Source organism: Poromitra crassiceps (genome assembly GCF_964638095.1).
Source record: "Poromitra crassiceps genome assembly, chromosome: 4".
In the NCBI taxonomy this organism is placed as follows: Eukaryota; Metazoa; Chordata; class Actinopteri; order Beryciformes; family Melamphaidae; genus Poromitra; species Poromitra crassiceps.
In genome coordinates this window covers 65300104-65322974 of record NC_139626.1, presented here as the reverse complement: position 1 = coordinate 65322974, position 22871 = coordinate 65300104, and the positions used below count along the sequence as shown (strand labels likewise).

General features: G+C 46.6%; 1 protein-coding gene across 1 annotated transcript in view; it reads left to right on the top strand.

Moving 5' to 3' along the window:
• The window catches only part of LOC310775422 (NLR family CARD domain-containing protein 3-like), a 257943-nt gene that overhangs the window by 8655 nt on the left and 226417 nt on the right, over positions 1-22871 (top strand). Inside the window, exons 2-3 of the mRNA XM_083635570.1 lie at positions 4976-5054; positions 19453-19681. Of these exons, the coding sequence (XP_083491696.1) occupies positions 4976-5054; positions 19453-19681 (308 nt within the window). The remainder of the gene's footprint in view (positions 1-4975; positions 5055-19452; positions 19682-22871) is intronic.

Below are 22871 nucleotides of genomic sequence, written 5' to 3'. Positions count from 1 at the left end.
GACGGCCTACAGAGAGGAGGTGAGGGTCCTGGAACAATGGTGCCAGGACAACCACCTCTCTCTGAACGTCTCCAAGACCAAGGAGATCATTGTGGACTACAGGAGAGGGGGGGGCACACACCCCCCAATCACCATCAACGGCACAGTGGTGGAAAGGGTGAACAGCTTCAAGTACCTGGGAGTCAACATCCACCAGGACCTGACCTGGGCCGGCCACACCGCCACTGTTGTCAAAAAGGCCCAACAGCGAATACACGGACTCAGGCGCCTGAAGAAGTTTGGGCTAAGGAAAGAAATCCTCAGGGACTTCTACAGAGGCACCATTGAAAGCCTGCTGACTGGCTGCTTCACCGCCTGGTACGGGAACTGTACCACCATGGACCGCAGGGCGCTACGGAGGGTGAGGCGCGCGGCCCAGCACGTAACAGGAGACGAGTTGCCAGAACTGCACGAACTGTATAACCAGCGGTGCCTCAGGAGGTCCCTGAAGATCATCAAAGACACAAACCATCCCCACAACAGCCTGTTCTCCCGGCTACCCTCAGGGAGGAGATACAGGGTTCCAAAAACACGCACAAATCGCTTGAGGAACAGTTTCTTCCCGCAGGCCACGAGACTCCTAAATATGCACAAATAGTGCAGTAGTCGTACCGCAGTACCGTACTGCAGCTGCTACTATTACGGATGCCTAACGTTTAATTGTAAATTTAAGTGTATGTTTAATAAGGTGCCTAACGTTTAATTGTAAATTTAAGTGTATGTTTAATAAGGTACATGCTATTTGCACATGTATGTATAAAACGTCGAATTTGGAATGTCTGAACACGTCTAACGTATGCACATGACATGTGCACCTATGTGCAATGAATATGCCACTGTCGTATAAGCCACCGACTTGTCTTATTGCTTATAAGATGCCTATTTCTTATTGCCTTATTGCTGTCTTATTGCTTATTGATGCCTATTTCTTATTGCCTATTACTTATTGCTGTTGCCTATTTGTACTATGTCGTAAACGGAGTCCACTGCACAAGAATTTCACACGTGGTACTTGTACCATGGAGTGACAATAAAAATCTTGAATCTTGAATCTTGAATCTTGAATATACAGTAGATAGATACAGTAGATAGATAGATAGATAGATAGATAGATAGATAGAGAGATAGATGCAGTAGATAGATACAGTAGATAGATAGATAGATAGATCGATCGATATAGATAGATAGATAGATAGATAGATAGATAGCTCTAGTATTTGCGGTGTGTCCCGGACCGTTGACACTAGTTGGCTTTGTTGGCGGCTTTGCATCAGCGTTGGATCATTGGTGACAGAAATCACTCTGATTGGCTGGTTCAGGGGTAGCGAAACAGCGCAGGACGGAGGCTCGGTCCTCCGTGCGGCCGACGCGGGTTCGAATCCGACCCGAGGTCCTTTGCCGCATGTCATCCCGTCTCACTCCCCAACTTTGCTCTCTGCCAGAAAATGCCCTTGGCTTCGGTGGACCTGATGGAGTGCAGTGCCGAATTTTGTGCAATTCGGCATAGCGGCACCTACTGGCAACACAAAAAGTGGTTTATTTCGAGAATCGTCATATCGACTTCAAACTGGGGGGGTGCGCTTAGGGAGACCTGACGGAGTTCAGTCCCAAATTCGTGGGCCGTGGGAGAGGTTAGGTTTAGGGTTAGGGTGTGGGGGAGGTTAGGTTTAGGCGTGGGCGTTGGGGTTGGGGTGGGAGAGGTTAGGTTTAGGGTTAGGATCTGGGGGAGGTTAGGTTTAGGCATGGGGTGGGAGAGGTTAGGTTTAGGCGTGGGGGTGGGGGTGGGAGAGGTTAGGTTTAGGCATGGGGGCTGGGAGAGGTTAGCTCCAGCCGGTCCACCGACACGCTGCACACCGCCTGGCTCAGCTGGTTCTGCTTGTGGGTTGTCGGCACTGCGGGCTGTCGGCACATAGACGGGGCACCAAATGTCATGCAATTAGGCATCGTGTCAACACAAAAAGCGGTTTATCTCAAGAACATTTGTCTGATGGACTTCAAACTGGGGGAGTACGCTGCTTTGAACTGCCCAGAACATTTCACATCAAAGCAAAACTGATTCTGATTCTGAACAGTAATTTCATTGGTGTAAGCGCAAAACAGAAATGGTGGCAACACGCATCCTTGTGGCACCCCACTGTAACACAAGCTCATCTGAATAGTAAAATAGTAAAATCTCTCTGAGGCCACCATTCATGTTCATCTTAAAAAGTCGTTCTAAATGTGTGTCAATTTGCATAGTGTTAGAATCCAAATTCAAAATGCTTTTGATTGTTGTAGGTGTCTGGCTATTGGTCCATCATAGTGAGAGGCTTGTCCTCTGTCCCCCTGTGCCATTTATAATCAAATTGTAGGAGGTTGAGTAGATTCTCGAAACAGATGACTTAGGGCTCATTCAGACACAATCTGACGCTCGCATTGACCCTCCGTGCTCCATTCATAGTCAATGGGGGTAGTCCGACAGGCTCCGGCAGTGGGCGACGCAGGGGTATGCGTGAAAAACACGCATAGGTCATAGGGCGAGAGAGTTCAGGGCGATACAACTTTTGGGCGATATAGTCCTACCTCACGCTCCACTGGCCAGTCTAGATGCCACACACACACACACACACACACACACACACACACACACACACACACACACACACACACACAGCTCTGCTCTGTTTCACTCGTTTTGTCTCTTCTTCTCTTCTCTCTCAAAAATCGCAGCTGTATATCTGTTCTCTTTCTCTTCACATTAAAAATCCTCAGGTTAGTTGAAGGCTGTGTATTAAAATCTGCAAGACGAACAAACGGTTGATCTGCTGAATGGGACAGCGCAACACTGAAGTTGTCAGTTATGGTTTTCAGCAGATATTATTCGGCCCTGGAACATAAACAAGAATGAAAAACATGAAATTGTCCATAATGTGTTTCTCTCAGGATGCAGCAGGAGAGAGCAGACTCCCCTGAGCCCAGCTGTGTGTCCATGAAGAGTGACTGGTCTATGTCTGACCCTTTTAGCTTCAAAGATGGACAGCAGTCTACTGATAAAAGGTATTTATTTCAGATGCTGTTGTCAGATTCACATCAAAGGAAAAGTAACACACAGTCGCACACCAAAGGTTGTGGTAAGGTGCCGACCACTGGCAGTGAACTTAAGTAGAAAAATGCGTTGCCCACTCTGGCTCCATTATGCATCTATATTTATTCTATACTGTTGTCAGATTCACAGTCATCAGAGATAGATAGATAGATAGATAGATACAGTAGATATATAGATAGATAGATAGATAGATAGATAGATAGCTCTAGTTTCAAGTTTATTAAAGAAAAAACATTGTTGCATCACAAGATGAAATTAGATGTTTTTTTACAAGTTAGAAAACAGACAAGAATAGATACAGTATAACAATAAAATGTCTACAGTACAGGGAGGAGCTAAAAGGATGGACAATGTGAGCACAGCCTGTAAGCTCTTGGTAAGAAGGACTGCTGGTGTCTTTTTGTGTGACTTATTGGCCCTGTGAACAATCTAGTAGTTCTCAGGCCATATTGGTGGTGTGGAGTTTTGAGGGCTCCAAATAAGGGGTTGGACCCTTCCTCCTCCAGCATCCGCTTGAATTCTCTGGAGGTGGCTTCATCTCTCCGCTCCGCCAGGCTGGGGAACGTTCCACTTGGTAGGCCCATAATACGGCAGCACCTCCGCTGCACACATTCCAGGTCCTGAGTTAGGTTTTTGTTCAGCCCTCCCCAGACTGGAGAAGCATACTCCAAGACAGGTCTGATGAAGCTCACATAAATTTGCGACAGGACGTCAGGTGGGAGCCCTGCTCGCTTGGCGACACTCAAGTAGTGTATTCAGGGTTGGGCTTTTTTGATGATGTAGTTAACGTGGGACTCCCATGACAGGTCGGAGGAGAGCTGCACCCCGAGGAGTTTAAAGGTGTGCACTCGCTCCACAGCGTGGCCGTCAACAACAACAGGAGGTGGGATTGGTTGATTTTGAGGCTTCCTGAGGCTAATGACCATGTCCTTCGTTTTCAGGGCATTGGCTTTCAGGCAGAAGGTCTGGCCCCATGCAGCCACTCCATCCACAGCTGCCTGCATCTGACCAGGAAGATACCCCATGAGATTTTCAGTGAGGGTTAAGTCGTCAGCGTATTTTACAGGGACAATGCTGCATGGTACTGTCTAGAGTGTTCATACACAGGACGAATAGTAGAAGGGAAAAGACCCCACCTTGTGGCACACCCGCTTTCACAAATTGAGGTTTTGAGTGGAAGTTACCCCACTTGACAGCCTGCTGCCTGCCATCTAGGTAGCTGGAGACTGAGAGCCATATGTGCTGTGAGATGCCAAGACCTTTGAGTGATTGTAAGAGCTGGCAATGGTCGATGGTGTCAAATGCCCGAGTGAAATCTATAAACGAGGCATGTACGTCTAATTTAGGGTGGGCATCAACAGCGTCGTGCCATCCATGGATGATGTGCAGCAGAGCTGAGACAGTAGATCTGTTTTTCACGAAGCCATGCTGTGAGATGTGTATTTTGCCCTCGGTTTCCTGTAGTAGTATGTCCCTCAGGATCCCCTCATACACCTTTCCAATACTGCTTAGAAGGGAGATTTGGCGGATTTGTCCGTTGACACTAGTTGGCTTTGTCGGCGGCTTTGAATTGGCGATCATTGGTGACAGAAGTCACCAGATTGGCTGGTCAAGGGTAGCGAAACAGCGCACGACGGAGGCTCGGTCCTTTGTGCGGCCGAAACATCCTTCTGAAAAGAAGTAATTATTTTCTCTGTATTTTAGGATTAATGAAAACATGAAATTGTTCTTCATATCTTCTTCATAAAAACACAGATACCTTCACAATGTTCATAATGTTTCTATCAAGATGCAGCAGGAGAGAGCGCGTGCATGTCCTGTATGACCTAATACATCATGTCTTCTCAACAGAGTCGACCAGGAGAGGTCAGAGGGTTCCAGTGGTCCGAGTGGCCAGGAGCATCAAACAGACCTGGACTCCATATTTATGGTGTGTAAAGGATTAACAACACCTTTCACTTCAGCTACACACAAACACACCTTGTTCTTCACCATCAACTGAAATCAACCTGTTACAAAAAGGACAAAGGCTACGGTGTCACAACTAGTTGTTACGATTAGGAGTTACTAAGTTATGCCTAACCTAATCATCACTAAGGCTTAACCAACAATGTTCTCCCTCACCATTAGCTTTTAGCCCCAATGTAAGTTGAAATCTCTACCCCTAGTGTACTGACGTGAGAGTGAAACTTATGTGTTTGCAAGTCAAGATTCAAGATTTGTATTGTCACTCTGTTGTACAAGTAGACACGTGTGAAATTCTTATGCTGTGGGCTCCGTTACATAAGGTTGGTACGTACAAAATCACAGCAAACAACAAATAAGGCAATAAGGCAACAGTTAACTAGGGCAAACAGTGTAAACAGTGTAGCCTATGTAAAGGGCAATTAACTCATTGGCTGCCAGCAATTTCTGGAAAACGGACGCTCCCAGTGCCAGCCCTTTCAGAGCGTTTTCAGTGATTTCGAACGATGAGACTCTCTTGTATCATCAGCAAAAAAAAGTTTATTGATATAATTTTCCGTTCTTTAGTTATCAGCAGTAGAAGATAGGTTGGTTTCACCAAAAACAGACGTTTCAAACTAGAAGCTGAGATAATGAGCCTTTTGTGAAATGAAGCATTTCAAGCACATCACTGACTTGGAAGCTAATATTTTCTGATGTAGTGACACCTCAAAAATAATTTCCTTCAATAAAACAGCGAAAACAAAGGAATTTTGATGGCAAAATAATATTTTTTAGCTGCAACCAGCAGCGCTGGCCCCTGCGTGCGCAGACCCTACACCTTCTTGCTGGTCTTGATTTACTGCTGGTGGGCATCAGGTATTCCAGGTTGTGTTTGCCAATCTGTCCATCGAGCCTGCTGTCTGGGTCGGTGTTGTATGGTGCCCTGCGTGCCCCACCCCCCTCAACTGCAAACTCCTCCTCCGTGGGAGTGTCTCTGGTGGCTCTCTGCTGCTCTGAACTTTCTGCTGCACGTTTCAAAGTGCGCTGCGTCCAGCGTATATTTTCACAGCGCTACGCCGTTTTTGTGCGCTGGCTCCCAGCGCTCCCAGCTGAGAATAATTTATCTTTTCAGAAAGACGCTGGTGTCGGGTGCTCCTTTTCTGGCAACTAATCATATGGAGAAACTATCGCAACAGACAGAAAGGCTCAATTGTGGGAGCAGATTGGCTGCTGTTCACAGCTAACGTTACAGCATGCATCGGTTTCCGTTTCCCCACGGCTTCTTCTCTGTTTTTTCCTCACCTTTCTCTAATCTGGAGAGCACTGTCGCCACCTAATGGGTCCGTAAAATAGCTTATACACCTTCAACATCCCCCATATTTTTACAGGAGATGCATCAGGCTTTGATCCACGTCCCACCGTCAAAAAACGCAATTGACGTCTTTAGACGTCAATGGCACTCTACGTTACTATTTGAATTGACGTCTTTAGACGTCATTGGCACTCAATGAGTTAAGGCAAACAGTGAATAAGAAATGGAATTAAGTAGAAGTAATAAAGTATTAAAATAGAGTAGGATAGAATAAATATAAAAAAGTGTTCAGTGTCCAAAAGTGTCCACTTGGACACAGTGGAAGGGCTCTATCGTCGCAAAGGTGGTAATTTTGCGTTAGCGCACGTTTTGTGCCTGAATGGCGCCACACGCAACGCTAATTGTGGGCGTGTTGCCCGGCTGCACTTGGCGTTACCTCGGCGCAAACCTCCATATAGGCGTATGCCCTCAGGGCAGTGAGCACAGGGCACACTACAGGACGTCAGGCCCTCAGGGCAGTGAGCACAGGGCACACTACAGGACGTCGGGCGATCAGGGCAGTGAGCACAGGGCACACTACAGGACATCAGGCCCTCAGGGCAGTGAGCACAGGGCACACTACAGGACATCAGGCCCTCAGGGCAGTGAGCACAGGGCACACTACAGGACATCAGGCCCTCAGGGCAGTGAGCACAGGGCACACTACAGGACGTCAGGCCCTCAGGGCAGTGAGCACAGGGCACACTACACGACGTCGGGCCCTCAGGGCAGTGAGCACAGGGCGCACTACAGGACGTTGGGCGATCAGGGCAGTGAGCACAGGGCACACTACAGGACGTCGGGCCCTCAGGGCAGTGAGCACAGGACACACTACAGGATGTCGGGCCCTCAGGGCAGTGAGCACAGGACACACTACAGGACGTCGGGCCCTCAGGGCAGTCAAGTCAAGTTAAGTCAAGTCAAGTCAAGTCAAGTCAAGTTTATTTATATAGCCCTAATTCACAAGCATGTCTCAGAGGGCTTCACAGAAAGTATGTCTAGCTAATTCTAGCTGACACAACAGTAGCAAGAATATACAAAATAAAGATAACACTTGAACAATTGATGGGGAAATATAGAAAATATAGAAATGAAGAGAGAGTAGAGGAGAGAGCAGGAGAAGGGAGAAGAGCAGGGGGAATGTGAGAGAGTGATGTGGTGGGGAGGGAATGGGAGATGTTGGAGGGTGTAGGAGGTGGGGAAGGAGCAAGAGGAGAGAGCAGGAGGGGGGGGTGTGGGGGAGAAGAGAGCAGGGGGAGGGAGGAGGTGGGGAGAGAAAGGGAAATGTGGGGGAGGAGAGAGCGTAAGGAAGAGTATGGGAGTATAGAGGAGTGTGGGAGACTATACGGAGAGAACAGGGAAGGGAGGGCTAATTGACACAACATTAACAAAGTACAATAGTAATAATAACATATCGAGCAATTATATGATAGAGAAATATAGACACACATCTTGCAAACGGACATATGTCAATTTCTTAGCAACCAAGCTATGCCTAAATTAATTGGCTGCAAGCCTTTAGTAGTGAGTCCCCCCGCCAAAGGAAGGAGCGGGGGAAGGGGGAAAGAGGGGGGGGGCGGAAGATCAGACAAACTGACTACTCTAAACATTAACCAGAGCTAACTGGGACATAGGGGATCTAGCTAATCTACAGCCTAATCTGGCCTATCCTACTCTGCTCTAGTCTGATCTTTGCCTCAACACTATAACAGGTCAGCCTTAGGCTGTAGCTAATCTATCGCCTACCTAAGCTATTCTAAACCAACCGGCAGCCCTCGACCAGTGATGAAGAGCACCGATGCCCCCCGCCCCGGCCCCCGCCCACATAAGGCGTGGGAGAGAAGGCCAGGCCGGGACACAGCGGCACCCCCTCACCCCCAGTGAACGCAAGAAAACCTCTCCACCATATGGTGGCAATCCACACATGGATCGCCACATGGATTGCCTCAGTGACTTGGCTGAGGAGGAACCTTGTGAGGTCGTTGTGCTGTAGGGGCCCAGCAGTGGACCCCATCCGGGGACTCCCCTCCGAGACAGGCCGAGAGATGCCGGGCTAAACCATGTACAGAATTTTCCGATAATGAAACTCTGTAAATGGTTTATTATGGAAATAAAATTTACAAAAGAACAGAAAATTGAAAATGTAAAAAGGAGTCCAACAAAAGGGATACAAAAATGTAGTTTTTAAATTATCCTAAGATCAGGGAAGAGAGTTGAAAATGTAAAAAGTAGAGTCCAAAAAGAACTAGAAAATGTAGTCTTTAAGTGTTCGTAGGTTTAGAGAATACTAGCTAATTAGCTAGGTGAAAAAAAAGGGGGTAACACGTTTGAGAGTTCCATGAGGATGATCTGAGGAATCCATGAGTCCGAGTTGGTGACATTGATTAAGAGGAGGGGAGGGGAGGATAGGAGTTGGAGGTGATGATGAGGCCGGGGGGGGGGGCATCCCCCCCCTTCCCTTAGGCAGGCAGCTGACCAGGATGATGAGGATAGGGGTCGGTGGTGATGATGAGCCGGGGTGTCAGGGTGTCAGACAGGAGAAGGATTAGTGGGTAGATGGCCTAGAGTGACGACAGGTGGCTAGGGCGATGACGGCCGGACCTACGGCTGCAGCGTAGGTCAGGCGTAGGTCAGGGTGTACGTCAGGGTGTACGTCAGGGTGTACGCGTAGGTCAGGGTGTACGTCAGGCCAATGAAGGACACCTGAGGGGGAGAGAGAGAAGAGAGCGGAGGAATCTGCGCAGAGGTGGAACTAATTCTATAGACAACAATAAAATTAGGTCAAATCAAAATTTATTGGGATTATTTAGGATGACTAATACTATACTGCTAATTCAGGTCTAAGTACCACCTAACACCACTGTCAATGATTCAGCCCTGTTGATGCGGACCGTTAATCATGACCTACAACAAACAAAACTAAATTAGGTCAAGTCTAAATTTATACTGATACTGCTGGCTTGTGATAGCCCGCTCAGCAGTTCAGGACTAAGTTTATTCACCAGCTATTAGATTTTCTATCTAAGCTACTGGGTCGACTGATGCCATATTATTAAATTAGATCAAGTCTAAGTTTATACTGATATTGCTGGCTTGAGACAGCCCGCTCAGCAATTGAGGATTGTATGTACTCAAGAGCTAATAAATATTTCTAGAGAATGACATCATCAAACACAACCATCAAGCACAACCAAATGATTGGGAGAATAAATGGGTTTTGAGTCTAGTTTTGAAGATTTCAATGGAGCCAGCTTCCCTAACTGACAGTTCTTAATTTTAGGGATGGTAAGATAATTACCGTCCTGTGAGCGGAGAGTACGCGTGGGAACATAAGGAATGATTAGCTCAGATAAGTACGGGGGTGCGAGCCCGTGCAAAGATTTATAGGTTAACAGAAGCACCTTAAAGTCTGATCTGGCCTGAATTGGGAGCCAGTGGAGGGAGATTAAGAAGAGTTATATGATCAAACTTCTTAGTTCTAGTTAGAATTCTAGCAGCGGCGTTTTGCACGAGTTGTAATTTATTTGTGCTACAAAGTGGAAGGCCAGAGAATAAGACATTACAGTAGTCGAGTCTAGATGAAACAAAGGCGTGTATTAAGGTTTCGGCATCCGTTGCATTTAGCAAGGGACGGATCTTTGAGATATTGCGAAGATGAAAGAAAGCTATTTTAGTGATATCCTTAATGTGAGCATCGAATGACAGAGTAGGATCAAAGGTAACACCTAGGTTTTTCACCTTTGAGTTTGGAGTAATTACGCAGTTCTCAATGTTCAGACTAAGATCAGTGAGAAATGGAAGTTGGGTTTTTGGGCCAACAACTAGTAGTTCAGTTTTGTTGGCGTTTAGTCGCAAGAAATTATTTGACATCCAATCTGTAACAGCGATTAAGCAGGATTCAAGATTAGCGAGTTTAGAGCGATCGTCTGGTCTAATTGGTATATAAATTTGGGTATCATCGGCATAACAGTGGAAGTTAATGCCATATCTACGGAAAATTTCGCCAAGAGGCAGTAAGTAAACACCAAAGAGTAAGGGACCCAGGACTGATCCCTGCGGTACACCAAACTTCACTGAGGAGAATGTGGACATAATATTTTTATATGAGACACAGTGTGTCCTATCAGACAAATATGACTTTAGCCAGGATAGGGCAGTGCCCCGGATACCTACGTAGTTAGATAAGCGGTCTAGGAGGATCTTATGATCGATTGTATCGAAGGCTGCTCTTAAATCTAATAAAATGAGAAGAGAGGAGAAATTAGAGTCGGACGCGAGGAGAAGGTCATTGGTTACTTTTGTAACGCAGTTTCAGTACTATGGAGTGATCTAAAACCAGATTGAAAGGGATCGAGAAGTTTATTATGCGAGAGGTAGTTAGTTAATTGTGTCGAGACTACTTTTTCAAGAACTTTAGAGAGGAAGGGGAGATTTGAGATTGGCCTGAAGTTGTTAAGAACCTCAGAATCAAGATTTGGCTTTTTAAGTAGAGGTTTGATTACAGCAGATTTGAAGGAGGCAGGGACAATGCCAGAGGAGAGGGAGCTATTGATAATGTTAAGTAAGGGGGGGCCTAGTATTGGAAGGAGTTCCTTAATCAACTTTGCAGGGAGAGGGTCGAATAAACAGGTTGTGGATTTACATGAAAGTACAATTTTTGAAAGTGCATTTAGAGAGATAGTCTCAAAATTCGAGAGTATAGTACTCTCGTCTAAGGTTCTAAGGACAGGGCTAGGAGAGGGGTTAGCACCCTTTGTGAGTAATAGAGAGTTGCTAATTTCATCTCTAATACAGATAATTTTGCGGTTAAAGAAGTCAAGGAAGTCATTAGCTGTAAATGGAGAGTTTGTATTGGGGGAGGGTTTGCGAGTAAGATTTGCGACCGTGTCAAATAGAAATTTAGGATTATTTTTATTAGTGTTAATAAGATCTGATAGGTAGGAGGCTCTTGCAGCGGAGAGCATACATTTGTATTTTAATAGGCTATCACTCCAAGCTAGACTTCAAGCTTGGATGATCGCCATTTACGTTCTAGTTTTCTGCATATTAGTTTTTGTGCGCGTGTATCGTCAGTATACCAAGGCAAGGGTTTTTTAGGGCGACAGATTTTAGTACGTAGAAGTGCGATAGAATCAAGCGAGGTGAGTAGGATTGAATTAAATTGATTTGTGAATTCATTAATGGAGTCGATCCGCTCTGGGAGAGAGGAAAGCGGCCCCGATAACAAATCAGCGAGTTCAGTGGGAGTAGAACTATCGATACGCCGGGCGGTATAGGTATCGGCTAGGTTTGATTGCCGGAGGGGCAGGTCTATTTTAAATTTAATGAGATAATGATCTGACGCAAAATGGAGGGTATATCATGACTGACAGATCTGAGACGTTAATCCCACGAGCGAGGACGAGATCAAGCGTGTTGCCGTTAGAATGCATTTGTTCATGAACCAGCTGAGCAAAGCCAAGGGTGTCGACTAAAGATAGAAAGGCTTTGCAGAGTGGGTCAGCTTTACAGTTAACATGAATATTGAAGTCGCCAATGATAAGGATATTATCCGTGCGGGTTACGAGGTCAGAGAGAAAATTGGAAAATTCATCAAGAAAAGATTAATAGGGCCCAGGTGGGCGGTAGAGCATAACTAGGTAGAAGGCTCCGAGGCCAGCTATATTAGAGTGTCTCATAGTAAGTATCTCACAAGATAGGAGCTTATACTTTTGATCCTGCAAAAGACCTAGATTTGAGTTATAAATTAGGCCAACGCCCCCACCATTTCCTGACATTCTGGCAACATGCAAATTGTCAAAGTTAGGGGGGGAGGCTTCAATGAGTGGAAGAACAACGTCCGGTTTTAGCCAGGTTTCGCATAATCCCATAACGTCAATATTATGTTCAATGATTAAGTCATTGACCAGGAGGGCTTTATTGGTGATTGATCTGATATTAATGAATCCAAATCGAATAGGTTTATCATCAATGTTAGTTAATTTAGAGCATTCGATACCAAGAGTAGATTTAATCTCAATGAGGTTGGTGTTTAACGTTTTGAGGGGTGGACGAGAGCGGCGTGAGGGAACGGAGCGACGAAGAGAAACTGTGTTAATTTGAGAGATCGTGGTATAATACGGAGACGGAGCGGCGGTGGTAACAATCGGATTAATTGAGGTTTTTTTGTCTCATGAGAGACAGAGATGTAGCCGCACACACTATAGTCAAAGTGCCAATATTTATTGAGGACACAGAGAAAAGAAAACCAACGTTTCGGCAGCAAGCTGCCTTCTTCAGGGTATACAGAACACATTACAAGTCACACCTATATGGTGCCAGAGAGTCATGCAGCCAATCACATGAGGCTAGAAGAGCATGGGTTCTAATGAGACCTGTCCCTGTGCTGCGGGGCAATCAGGATCAGGTGCCATCTCACATTCCTAGACAATTAGGGAGGGGTTATACTTCATTAAATAGCCTTTATGCAATTGTGAGAAGATCTATCGGAAGAACAATCGGATTAATAACAATAAGGTTTGGGTTAGGATTTTGCAGAGCGTTTATGGGTCGGTTACTAGTAATAGTGCGGCGCGGACGGAGCACAGTCTGTATTGGATAGACTAAGTTAATTGAACTAGCAGACTCCATAACCGCACAAGTAGAACTAACAGGGCTGTCTAGCAGCCTGTGGCCCTGCATGTTGTGGGTGAAACTGTCAATCAAGGATAGTAGTCTGGGTTTGCCGTAGGCAACTATCCAGGTTTTTTGATAAAGTGCTGGCGCCCAATGGGGTAGGGTGGATGCCATCCACCTTAAACATGCCAGTCATGCCTCTAAAGGAGGGCCAGTTATCTAAGAATAGATAGCCCTTATCAGCACAGTGTTTGGCCAGCCAGTTGTTGAGCCAAAACAGCCTGCTAAAAATGTCAGAGTTAAGTGTGACAGGGAGGGGACCAGAGACAATTAATGGATGCCGACTCATCTTGCTAGCAAAAGCACAGGTCCTAGTTATGCTGTGCTTTGTGATCTCCGATTGTTTAAACCTAGCATTGTTGGTGCCAACATGTAGTATGATGTTATCATGGGTAGCCTGGGTAATTGTCTGTCTATGGCTGTTTGTTAGCACCCTAAGAGTAGCTTCAATGTCGGGTACTCTGGCCCCGGGCAGACAAACTATCTCGGCTGGTGTGTTAAGCTTGATATTGCGGGTTATAGAGTCTCCAATCAATAGAATAGAGGGTTTAATATTGTCGGGCGGAGCGGACGACGCAGCATGCTGAACAGGAGAGTTAGCAAGCGGCGTGAATCTATTCCGAATCTCAACCGAAGTGGTTTGTTGGGAAACGGGCTGCACAGCGGCGGGCTGTGCACGTTTAACGCCACGGCAGCGTGAGACAACTGTAAACCCATCATCCACAGACTGTGGGGCCAACGAGACATTGGCCGGGTTGTTCTGCTCGTGCTGCAGGGTAGCATTAACGAGGGCACCAGCTGGACCGCAGCTAGCATCCTCGCTTAATTCACAATGCACATCAGCTACTGAGGTACATTGTAAATTATCAGGGAAGCCAGTCTGGTTAAGTGTAACAAGACTATCATTAAGTGACTGCCGTTTATCATTCTCTAGTTGGGAAACACGGTTTTCTAATAGTTTAATCATATCTAAGAGAGAGTGGATAGTAAGAGTTGGATCGATCTTACCCGATTCGGGAGGGGGATGGCTGGCGTTAGCCATGTCAGAAGCGTGTCGTAGTGCTGCGGCCAGAAGCAGCTCACGCCGTTGCGGTGCCCGGGGACCTGAGGCCTTGGGAGCAGAGGCTGGTAGCCTAGGTTGACGGACCAGTCGCTCGGATGTTGTGGCTAGTTGTTGCGCGATGGACAGGACCCGAGATACTGAGGGAGCTGTGGTTGAAGTAGCATCAGGCAGCTTGAAGAAAACTTCATCATCCAAAGGAAATGAGCGTGATTCCACGGATCCAGTAAGCGTCGTCGTATTGAATAGTCCCGTAGCATGGTGATTATCCAGGGGGGAGAGCGAGGGCATTGTAAACAGTTTAGCGTTAGCTGCTAGCTGGTGGCTAGCAGCTCTTGTTTACGTTAGCCTAGCAGGCGATAGAACGGTTGTTTCAGATGTCCGCGGATTGAGAGAGAAGAGTTATTGAGTAGCGATGTGGATATCGCAGGCAGAGAAAAGATAAGATAGCAAAAGGTAGGCGAGGGATTGGCAAAGAAAGTCGTAATAGGCAGAGCTGAAAAACACTGGTATCACACCGCCTTCACGGGTAACGCTTTAGAATACAGCCCACAAATAAGCATGTAGTTAGAGTATAACAACGGGGTTTAGGGCTGTAGTTATAGTATAACTACGGGGTTTAAGGAGTGAATTATAAGATCTGTACTTATAGTCTAACTACGGGGTTTAAGGAGTGTCGTTATAGTATAACAACAGGGTTTAAGGAGTGTAGTTATGGTATAACAACGGGGTTTAAGGAGTGTAGTTATGGTATAACAACGGGGTTTAAGGAGTGTAGTTAGAGTATAACAACGGGGTTTAAGGAGTGTAGTTATGGTATAACAACGGGGTTTAAGGAGTCTAGTTAGAGTATAACAACGGGGTTTAAGGAGTGTAGTTAGAGTATAACAACGGGGTTTAAGGAGTGTAGTTAGAGTATAACAACGGGGTTTAAGGAGTGTAGTTAGAGTATAACAACAGGGTTTAAGGAGTGTAGTTATGGTATAACAACGGGGTTTAAGGAGTGTAGTTATGGTATAACAACGGGGTTTAAGGAGTGTAGTTATGGTATAACAACGGGGTTTAAGGAGTGTAGTTAGAGTATAACAACGGGGTTTAAGGAGTGTAGTTAGAGTATAACAACGGGGTTTAAGGAGTGTAGTTAGACTATAACTACACTCCTTAAACCCTTTTGTTATACCATAACTACACTCCTTAAACCCCGTTGTTATACCATAACTACACTCCTTAAACCCCGTTGTTATACTATAACTACACTCCTTAAACCCCGTAGTTAGACTATAAGTACAGATCTTATAATTCACTCCTTAAACCCCGTAGTTAGACTATAACTACAGCCCTAAACCCCGTTGTTATACTCTAACTACATGCTTATTTGCGGGCTGTATTCTGAAGCGTTACCCCTTCACGTGCTGTTGAGCGGAACAGGACGTGGATCCAGTGTATTGTGGCATACAGTGAGCAGTGAGCACAGGGCACACTACAGGACGTCGGGCCCTCAGGGCAGTGAGCACAGGGCACACTGCAGGACGTCGGGCCCTCAGGGCAGTGAGCACAGGGCACACTACAGGACGTCGGGCCCTCAGGGCAGTGAGCACAGGGCACACTACAGGACGTCGGGCCCTCAGGGCAGTGAGCACAGGGCACACTACAGGACGTCGGGCCCTCAGGGCAGTGAGCACAGGGCACACTGCAGGACGTCGGGCCCTCAGGGCAGTGAGCACAGGGCACACTACAGGACGTCGGGCCCTCAGGGCAGTGAGCACAGGGCACACTACAGGACGTCGGGCCCTCAGGGCAGTGAGCACAGGGCACACTGCAGGACGTCGGGCCCTCAGGGCAGTGAGCACAGGGCACACTACAGGACGTCGGGCCCTCAGGGCAGTGAGCACAGGGCACACTACAGGACGTCGGGCCCTCAGGCCACCCTGATTGTTTGGTCAGAGACATTCACACCAGTGGCCTGCTGGAGGTCATTTTGTAAGGCTCTGGCAGTGCTCATCCTGTTCCTCCTGCACAAAGGAGCAGATAGCGGTCCTGCTGATGGGTTAAGGACCTTCTACGGCCCTGTCCAGCTCTCCTAGAGTAACTGCCTGTCTCATGGAATCTCCTCCATGCTCTTGAGACTGTGCTGGGAGACACAACAAACCTGTTAATGGCACGTATTGATGTGCCATCCTGGAGGAGTTGGATGTGCAACCTCTGTAGGGTCCAGGTAGCGCACCATGCTGCCAGTAGTGACACTGACCTCTGTAGGGTCCAGGTAGCACACCATGCTGCCAGTAGTGACACTGACCTCTGTAGGGTCCAGGTACCACACCATGCTGTCAGTAGTGACACTGACCTCTGTAGGGTCCAGGTAGCGCACCATGCTGCCAGTAGTGACACTGACCTCTGTAGGGTCCAGGTAGCGCACCATGCTACCAGTAGTGACACTGACCTCTGTAGGGTCCAGGTAGCGCACCATGCTGTCAGTAGTGACACTGACCTCTGTAGGGTCCAGGTAGCGCACCATGCTGCCAGTAGTGACACTGACCTCTGTAGGGTCCAGGTAGCGCACCATGCTGCCAGTAGTGACACTGACCTCTGTAGGGTCCAGGTAGCGCACCATGCTGCCAGTAGTGACACTGACCTCTGTAGGGTCCAGGTAGCGCACCATGCTGCCAGTAGTGACACTGACCTCTGTAGGGTCCAGGTAGCGCACCATGCTGCCAGTAGTGACACTGACCTCTGTAGGGTCCAGGTAGCGCACCATGCTGCCAGTAGTGACACTGACCTCTGTAGGGTCCAGGTAGCGCACCATGCTGCCAGTAGTGACACTGACCTCTGTAGGGTCCAGGTAGCGCACCATGCTGCCAGTAGTGACACTGACCTCTGTAGGGTCCAGGTAGCGCACCATGCTGCCAGTAGTGACACTGACCTCTGTAGGGTCCAGGTAGCGCACCATGCTGCCAGTAGTGACACTGACCTCTGTAGGGTCCAGGTAGCGCACCATGCTGCCAGTAGTGACACTGACCTCTGTAGGGTCCAGGTAGCGCACCATGCTGCCAGTAGTGACACTGACCTCTGTAGGGTCCAGGTAGCGCACCATGCTGTCAGTAGTGACACTGACCTCTGTAGGGTCCAGGTAGCACACCATGCTGCCAGTAGTGACACTGACCCTATAGCCAAATGCAAAACTAGTGAAAAATCAGTCAGAAAAGATGAGGAGGGAAAACATGTCAGTGGCCTCCACCTGTAAAACACTTCCTGTTTTGGGGGTCGTCTCATTGTTGCCCCTCTAGTGCAGGTTGATCATTTTCATTTCCAAATAATGTGGCATCCTTTCATTCCTAACACATTACCCAGTCCATGTCAGGAAAGATATCCAGCATGATTTCCCCCCATTAAGATCTGATGTGTTTTCAAAGTGTTCCTTAATTTTTTAGCAGTGTGTTAAATTGTGTGTGATGTAAAAAAAGACAAAAGAAGAAGAAAAAAGAAGAAATTCTAGGCGACCCCACTTAGGGTCACGACCCAACCACTGCACTATTGTGTGTGTGTGTGTGTGTGTGTGTGTGTGTGTGTGTGTGTGTGTGTGTGTGTGTGTGTGTGTGTGTGTTATGTATTGAGGAGTCTCGTGGCCTGTGGAAAGAAACTATTCTGCATACGGTTTGTGCGTGCTTTGGGGACTCTGTATCTTCTCCCTGAGGGCAGCAGGGAGAACAGGCTGTTGTGCAGGTGGGTTGTGTCCTTCCGGGACTTCGTGAGGCACCGCTGATTGTACAGTTCCTGCAGTTTTGGCAGCTCACATCCTGTCACGTGCTGGGACACGCGCCTCACCCTTCTCAGCTCCTTGTGGTCCATGGTGGTACAGTTCCCGTAGCAGGTAGTGAGTGAAACAGTTGGTCAGCAGGCTCTCAATGGTGCCTCTGTAGAAGTCCCCGAGGATTTTGGACCATCCGCTGTGCTCCTGTTGGGGCGGTATGCAAATTGTAGGGGCTTGTCGTTAGTGGGAGTGTGGGGCGGATGTGTGATATGACCAGCTTAATTTAATTTATTTATTTGTGTAGGGACAGATCATACATAATGTTTATCAAAATATCTGATGTCCTGTGCCACAGCATTTATAGCCCAAGGCTAATTTGCAATGCCCAATGTTTAGTTCATCCGACAGGATGGGGGAGGTGTTTGTGGTGTGCTGTTTCCCCCCCTTGAAGTCAGAAGCAGCATGGAGTCCTCTCCAAAGGTGTCTTGGGTTGTTGGAGTCAAGTTTGGACTCCAGCTATGAGTTATCTCTGTTTAGGCAGGGTAAAGATTACAGTCCATTCATTCACTGGTCTTTATCTTCTTCTTGATCTTCCCTGCTGCTATCTGTCGTGGCGTGGCTCTGAACCGGGGCACGGTTGGCTTGGTGATACACAGCTCTGTGGCGTCTGCTTGAGGTGGACCATGTTGCTTGTTCTGGTTTTCATTTAAAGGATGCTTGGTAATAGTGATAGTGTTGCATGTAGTTGATCAGATATCCTATTGTTGATGTGCTGTCCTCAAGAAACCGTGGCTTCGTGTCGTGTGTGACCATCATAGCTCCCGGTGTCACTTCGGCGTCCTCAATCAGTATCACCTGCGTCGGCTCTCTCGCTTAACTTTGTAACTATTTGGTAACTTGTCCCCCAAATATGATGTCAGTACTTTCACTGCAGCGGTACACCTCCAGTCCTGCAATAATGTAAGCAAAATCCTAATAAGTACTAAGAATAAGAAAGAAAGACTAAAAATTAGTAAATTATCTCGGACTACTGTCATGATTATAATTTTCTGCTTGGGGAGTATCATATAAAACATTCAGGTCTCACAAAGAATTGTGACATAGTAACATGGGTCCACAGCCCAAAGATGTTCTAGGTTCACAAAAACGCCATCAAAATTAAAAGTAACAGTTGTTTGGCCGCTAGAGGTCGGGGCCCAGGCAGGCCGGAGATGAGGCGAGGACGAGGCTCTCACAACTCGCTACTGGGGTGACTCGGTGGCCACGCCCGGCTCGGTAACCAGGAAGTAGCTGTGGATTGAGGCAGAAAGTGACATTCACATTCAACAATTTTAGAACCATTGTTGTGAAACTAGAATGTTTTGCGCTTTGGGTTAACATTTCTATTTCATAATTATTTGTGAGATCATGTTGAATCTCCATGCTGCACTCTTTAGATCAGTGCAGGCTTTCACTCTCTGTAAGATGTATTTGATTTTGTGTTTTGTCTTTGATTTTGTCTGCAGATTTTAGTATGAAGGTTTAATATGTATATTATTCTGTTCCAGCTGCTTGAGGAGAACATCATCACCTTTGTGAAGAAGGAGCTGAGAGGGTTCCAGAGCGTTCTGAGTCCAGATGAGGCAGAATGCTCAGAGAGTCAGAGGGAGGATGAGGAGGAGGTAGACGGTGAGGAGGAAGAGCAGAGGAGGAGCAGCAGAGAGGCTTTTCTAAACATCACACTGCTCTTCCTGAGGAGAATGAAGCAGGAGGAGCTGGCTGAGGAGCTGCAGAGAAGTAAGAAGCTTTCACAGCTTTAATGTCATGGAGAGAGAGCAAAGATGGTGGAGAATAGGTGAATCATGTCTGTTAGAGCCAGTTTTGTCCTCCCCATCTAATTCATTTGAATGAGGTATGCAAGCCATAGCTGGAAGACGCCATCAAGCCAGAGTTCTCAACCGCAACAAACGAAACAAGAAACAAATTATTATAGAGAACATTTAATTTGAGTTTGGCTTATTTTGATCTCATTTGACTTGTAAAGGCCCGTTTTATTTTTCTGAATATATTTGAGTCATTATTTGTTTGGAATAAGCCAAATAATCCATTCCAACAAGAACATTCCAGATCAAAAAACTGAGTACCCACCATGTTGGAACTTTACGGCGTATAGTGGCTATAGTTTTAAATAAAAAAAGCCATGACCGTGTCCAAACTGCTGAAAACATAAACATTTGCCAAACAAGATCTATTCATTACAAGATAGAAAAGTAAATGAGTGAAATCCCTCTGGATAATCTGGTAAATGTATTAAGTTGTTAATGTGAGTGTAATATACTGAACACAGTGGTGCACACTGGGAAACAAAACAGCAGCACAGCAGTTGTCTTTCACACTGAGCTGCACGCAGTCAGGACCTGTTTGTTCACTCACCAGTGATGAGCTGAAGAGATGTCATGGAGTGGAGATACACATTTACCAGGAAATGTTCACATTGCTCATGTTTACTGAAACATCTTCTCATTGTTAATTTGTTCTTTCAGAAACTCAACATCAACATCCACAACAACAACACAAATCCAGTCTTAAGGAGAGGTTTCAGTGTTTGTTTGAGGGGATTGCTAACGCAGGAAACCCAACACTTCTGGGTCAGATGTACACAGAGCATTACCTCACAGAGGGAGGGAGTGGAGAGGTCAATGATGAACATGAGGTCAGGCAGATTGAAGCAGCATCCAGGAAACCAGCCAGACCAGAAACAACAATCAAATGTGAAGACATCTTTAAACCCTTACCTGGAAGAGACAAACCAACCAGAACATTGATGACAAAGGGAGTGGCTGGCATTGGGAAAACAGTCTTAACACAAAAGTTTACTCTGGACTGGGCTGAAGACAAAGCTAACCAGGATATAGAGTTCATATTTCCATTCACTTTCCGAGAGCTGAATCTGCTGAAAGGGAAAAAGTTCTGCCTGGTGGAACTTCTTCATCACTTTTTTCCTGAGACCAAAGAAGCAGGAATCTGTAGGTTTGACAAGTTCCAGGTTGTGTTAATCTTTGATGGTCTGGATGAGTGTCGACTTCCTCTAGACTTCCAGAACAATGAGATTGTGACTGATGTCACAGAGTCGACCTCAGTGGACGTGTTGCTGACAAACCTCATCAAGGGGAAACTGCTTCCCGCTGCTCGCCTCTGGATGACCACACGACCTGCAGCAGCCAATCAGATCCCTCCTGAGTGTGTTGACGTGGTGACCGAGGTGAGAGGCTTCACTGACCAACAGAAAGAGGAGTACTTCAGGAAGAAATTCAGAGATGAGAAGCAGGCCACGAGAATCATCTCCCACATCAAAGCTTCACGAACCCTCCTCATCATGTGCCACATCCCACTCTTCTGCTGGATCACTGCTACTGTTCTGGAATATATGTTGAAAACCACTGAGATAGGAGAACTGCCCAAGACCCTGACTGAGATGTACATCCACTTCCTGTTCGTTCAGTCCAAACTGAACATCAAGTATCATGAGAGAGCTGAGACAGATCCACACATGATTCTTTCTCTGGGAAAACTGGCTTTTGAGCAGCTGGAGAAAGGCAACCTGATATTCTATGAAGCTGACCTGAAAGAGTGTGGTATTGATATCAGAGCAGCTTCCGTGTACTCAGGAGTGTTCACACAGATCTTTAAAGAGGAGTGTGGGCTATACCAGGACAAGGTCTACTGCTTTGTCCATCTGAGCATTCAGGAGTTTCTGGCTGCTGTTCATGTCATCATCTCATTCATTGACTCTGGTGTCAATCTGCTGTCAGAACCACAATCAACCTCCACAGACAAATCTATCAATCTGATGTCAGAAAACCAGTCATCCTCCACAGACAAATCTATCAATCTGCTCTCAGAAAACCAGTCAACCTCCACAGACAAATCTATCAATCTGCTGTCAGAAAACCAGTCAGAACATCAGTCAACCTCCACAGACAAATCTATCAATCTGCTGTCAGAAAACCAGTCAGAACATCAGTCAACCTCCCACACTGGTGACTATTCTGAATCAATGTCCAGCAAAGGGTTTATGAGTAAATGGCCATTCTCCCTTTTGAAGAAAGAAAAACAAAGAAGAAAGAAAAAAACAGAACAGCCAGGAGCCATGTTAGACGAGCACACGTTAGAAAATAAACCCGAAACTATCTTCTACCAGAGTGCCATGTTAGACGAGCACACGTTGGAAAATAAACCTGAAACTATCTTCTACCAGAGTGCTGTGGACAAGGCTTCACAGAGCCCAAATGGACACCTTGACTTGTTCCTCCGCTTACTCCTGGGTCTTTCACTGGAGACCAATCAGACTCTCCTACGATGTCTGCTGCCACAGATAGGAAGTAGCTCACAGACCAATCAGGATACAGTCCAGTACATCAAGGAAAAGATCAGGGAGAATCCGTCTTCAGAGAGAATCATCAATCTGTTCCACTGTCTGAATGAGCTGAATGACCGGTCTCTTGTGAAGCAGATCCAAGACCACATGAGTTTTGGAAGTCTCTCCACAGGCAAATTCTCCTCTACCGAGTGGTCGGCTCTGGCCTTCATCTTACTGTCTTCAGAAGAAGACCTGGACGTGTTTGACCTGAAGAAATACTCTGCTTCAGAGGAGGCTCTTCTGAAGCTGCTGCCAGTGGTCAAAGCCTCCAATAAAGCTCTGTAAGTGCATACAAACTGGATATATTCAATATATGTTGTGAGGAGGGAAATAAACATTTTCAATGTTGTTTTTTCATCACACTTCAGGCTGAGTGGCTGTCAGCTGTCAGAGAGAAGCTGTGAAGCTCTGGCCTCAGTTCTCAGCTCCCAGTCCTCTAGTCTGAGAGAGCTGGACCTGAGTGACAATGACCTGCAAGATGCATCAGTGAAGCTGCTCTCTTTTGGACTGCAGAGTCCACACTGCAGACTGGAGACTCTCAGGTCAGGATCACTGTTACTATTCAAC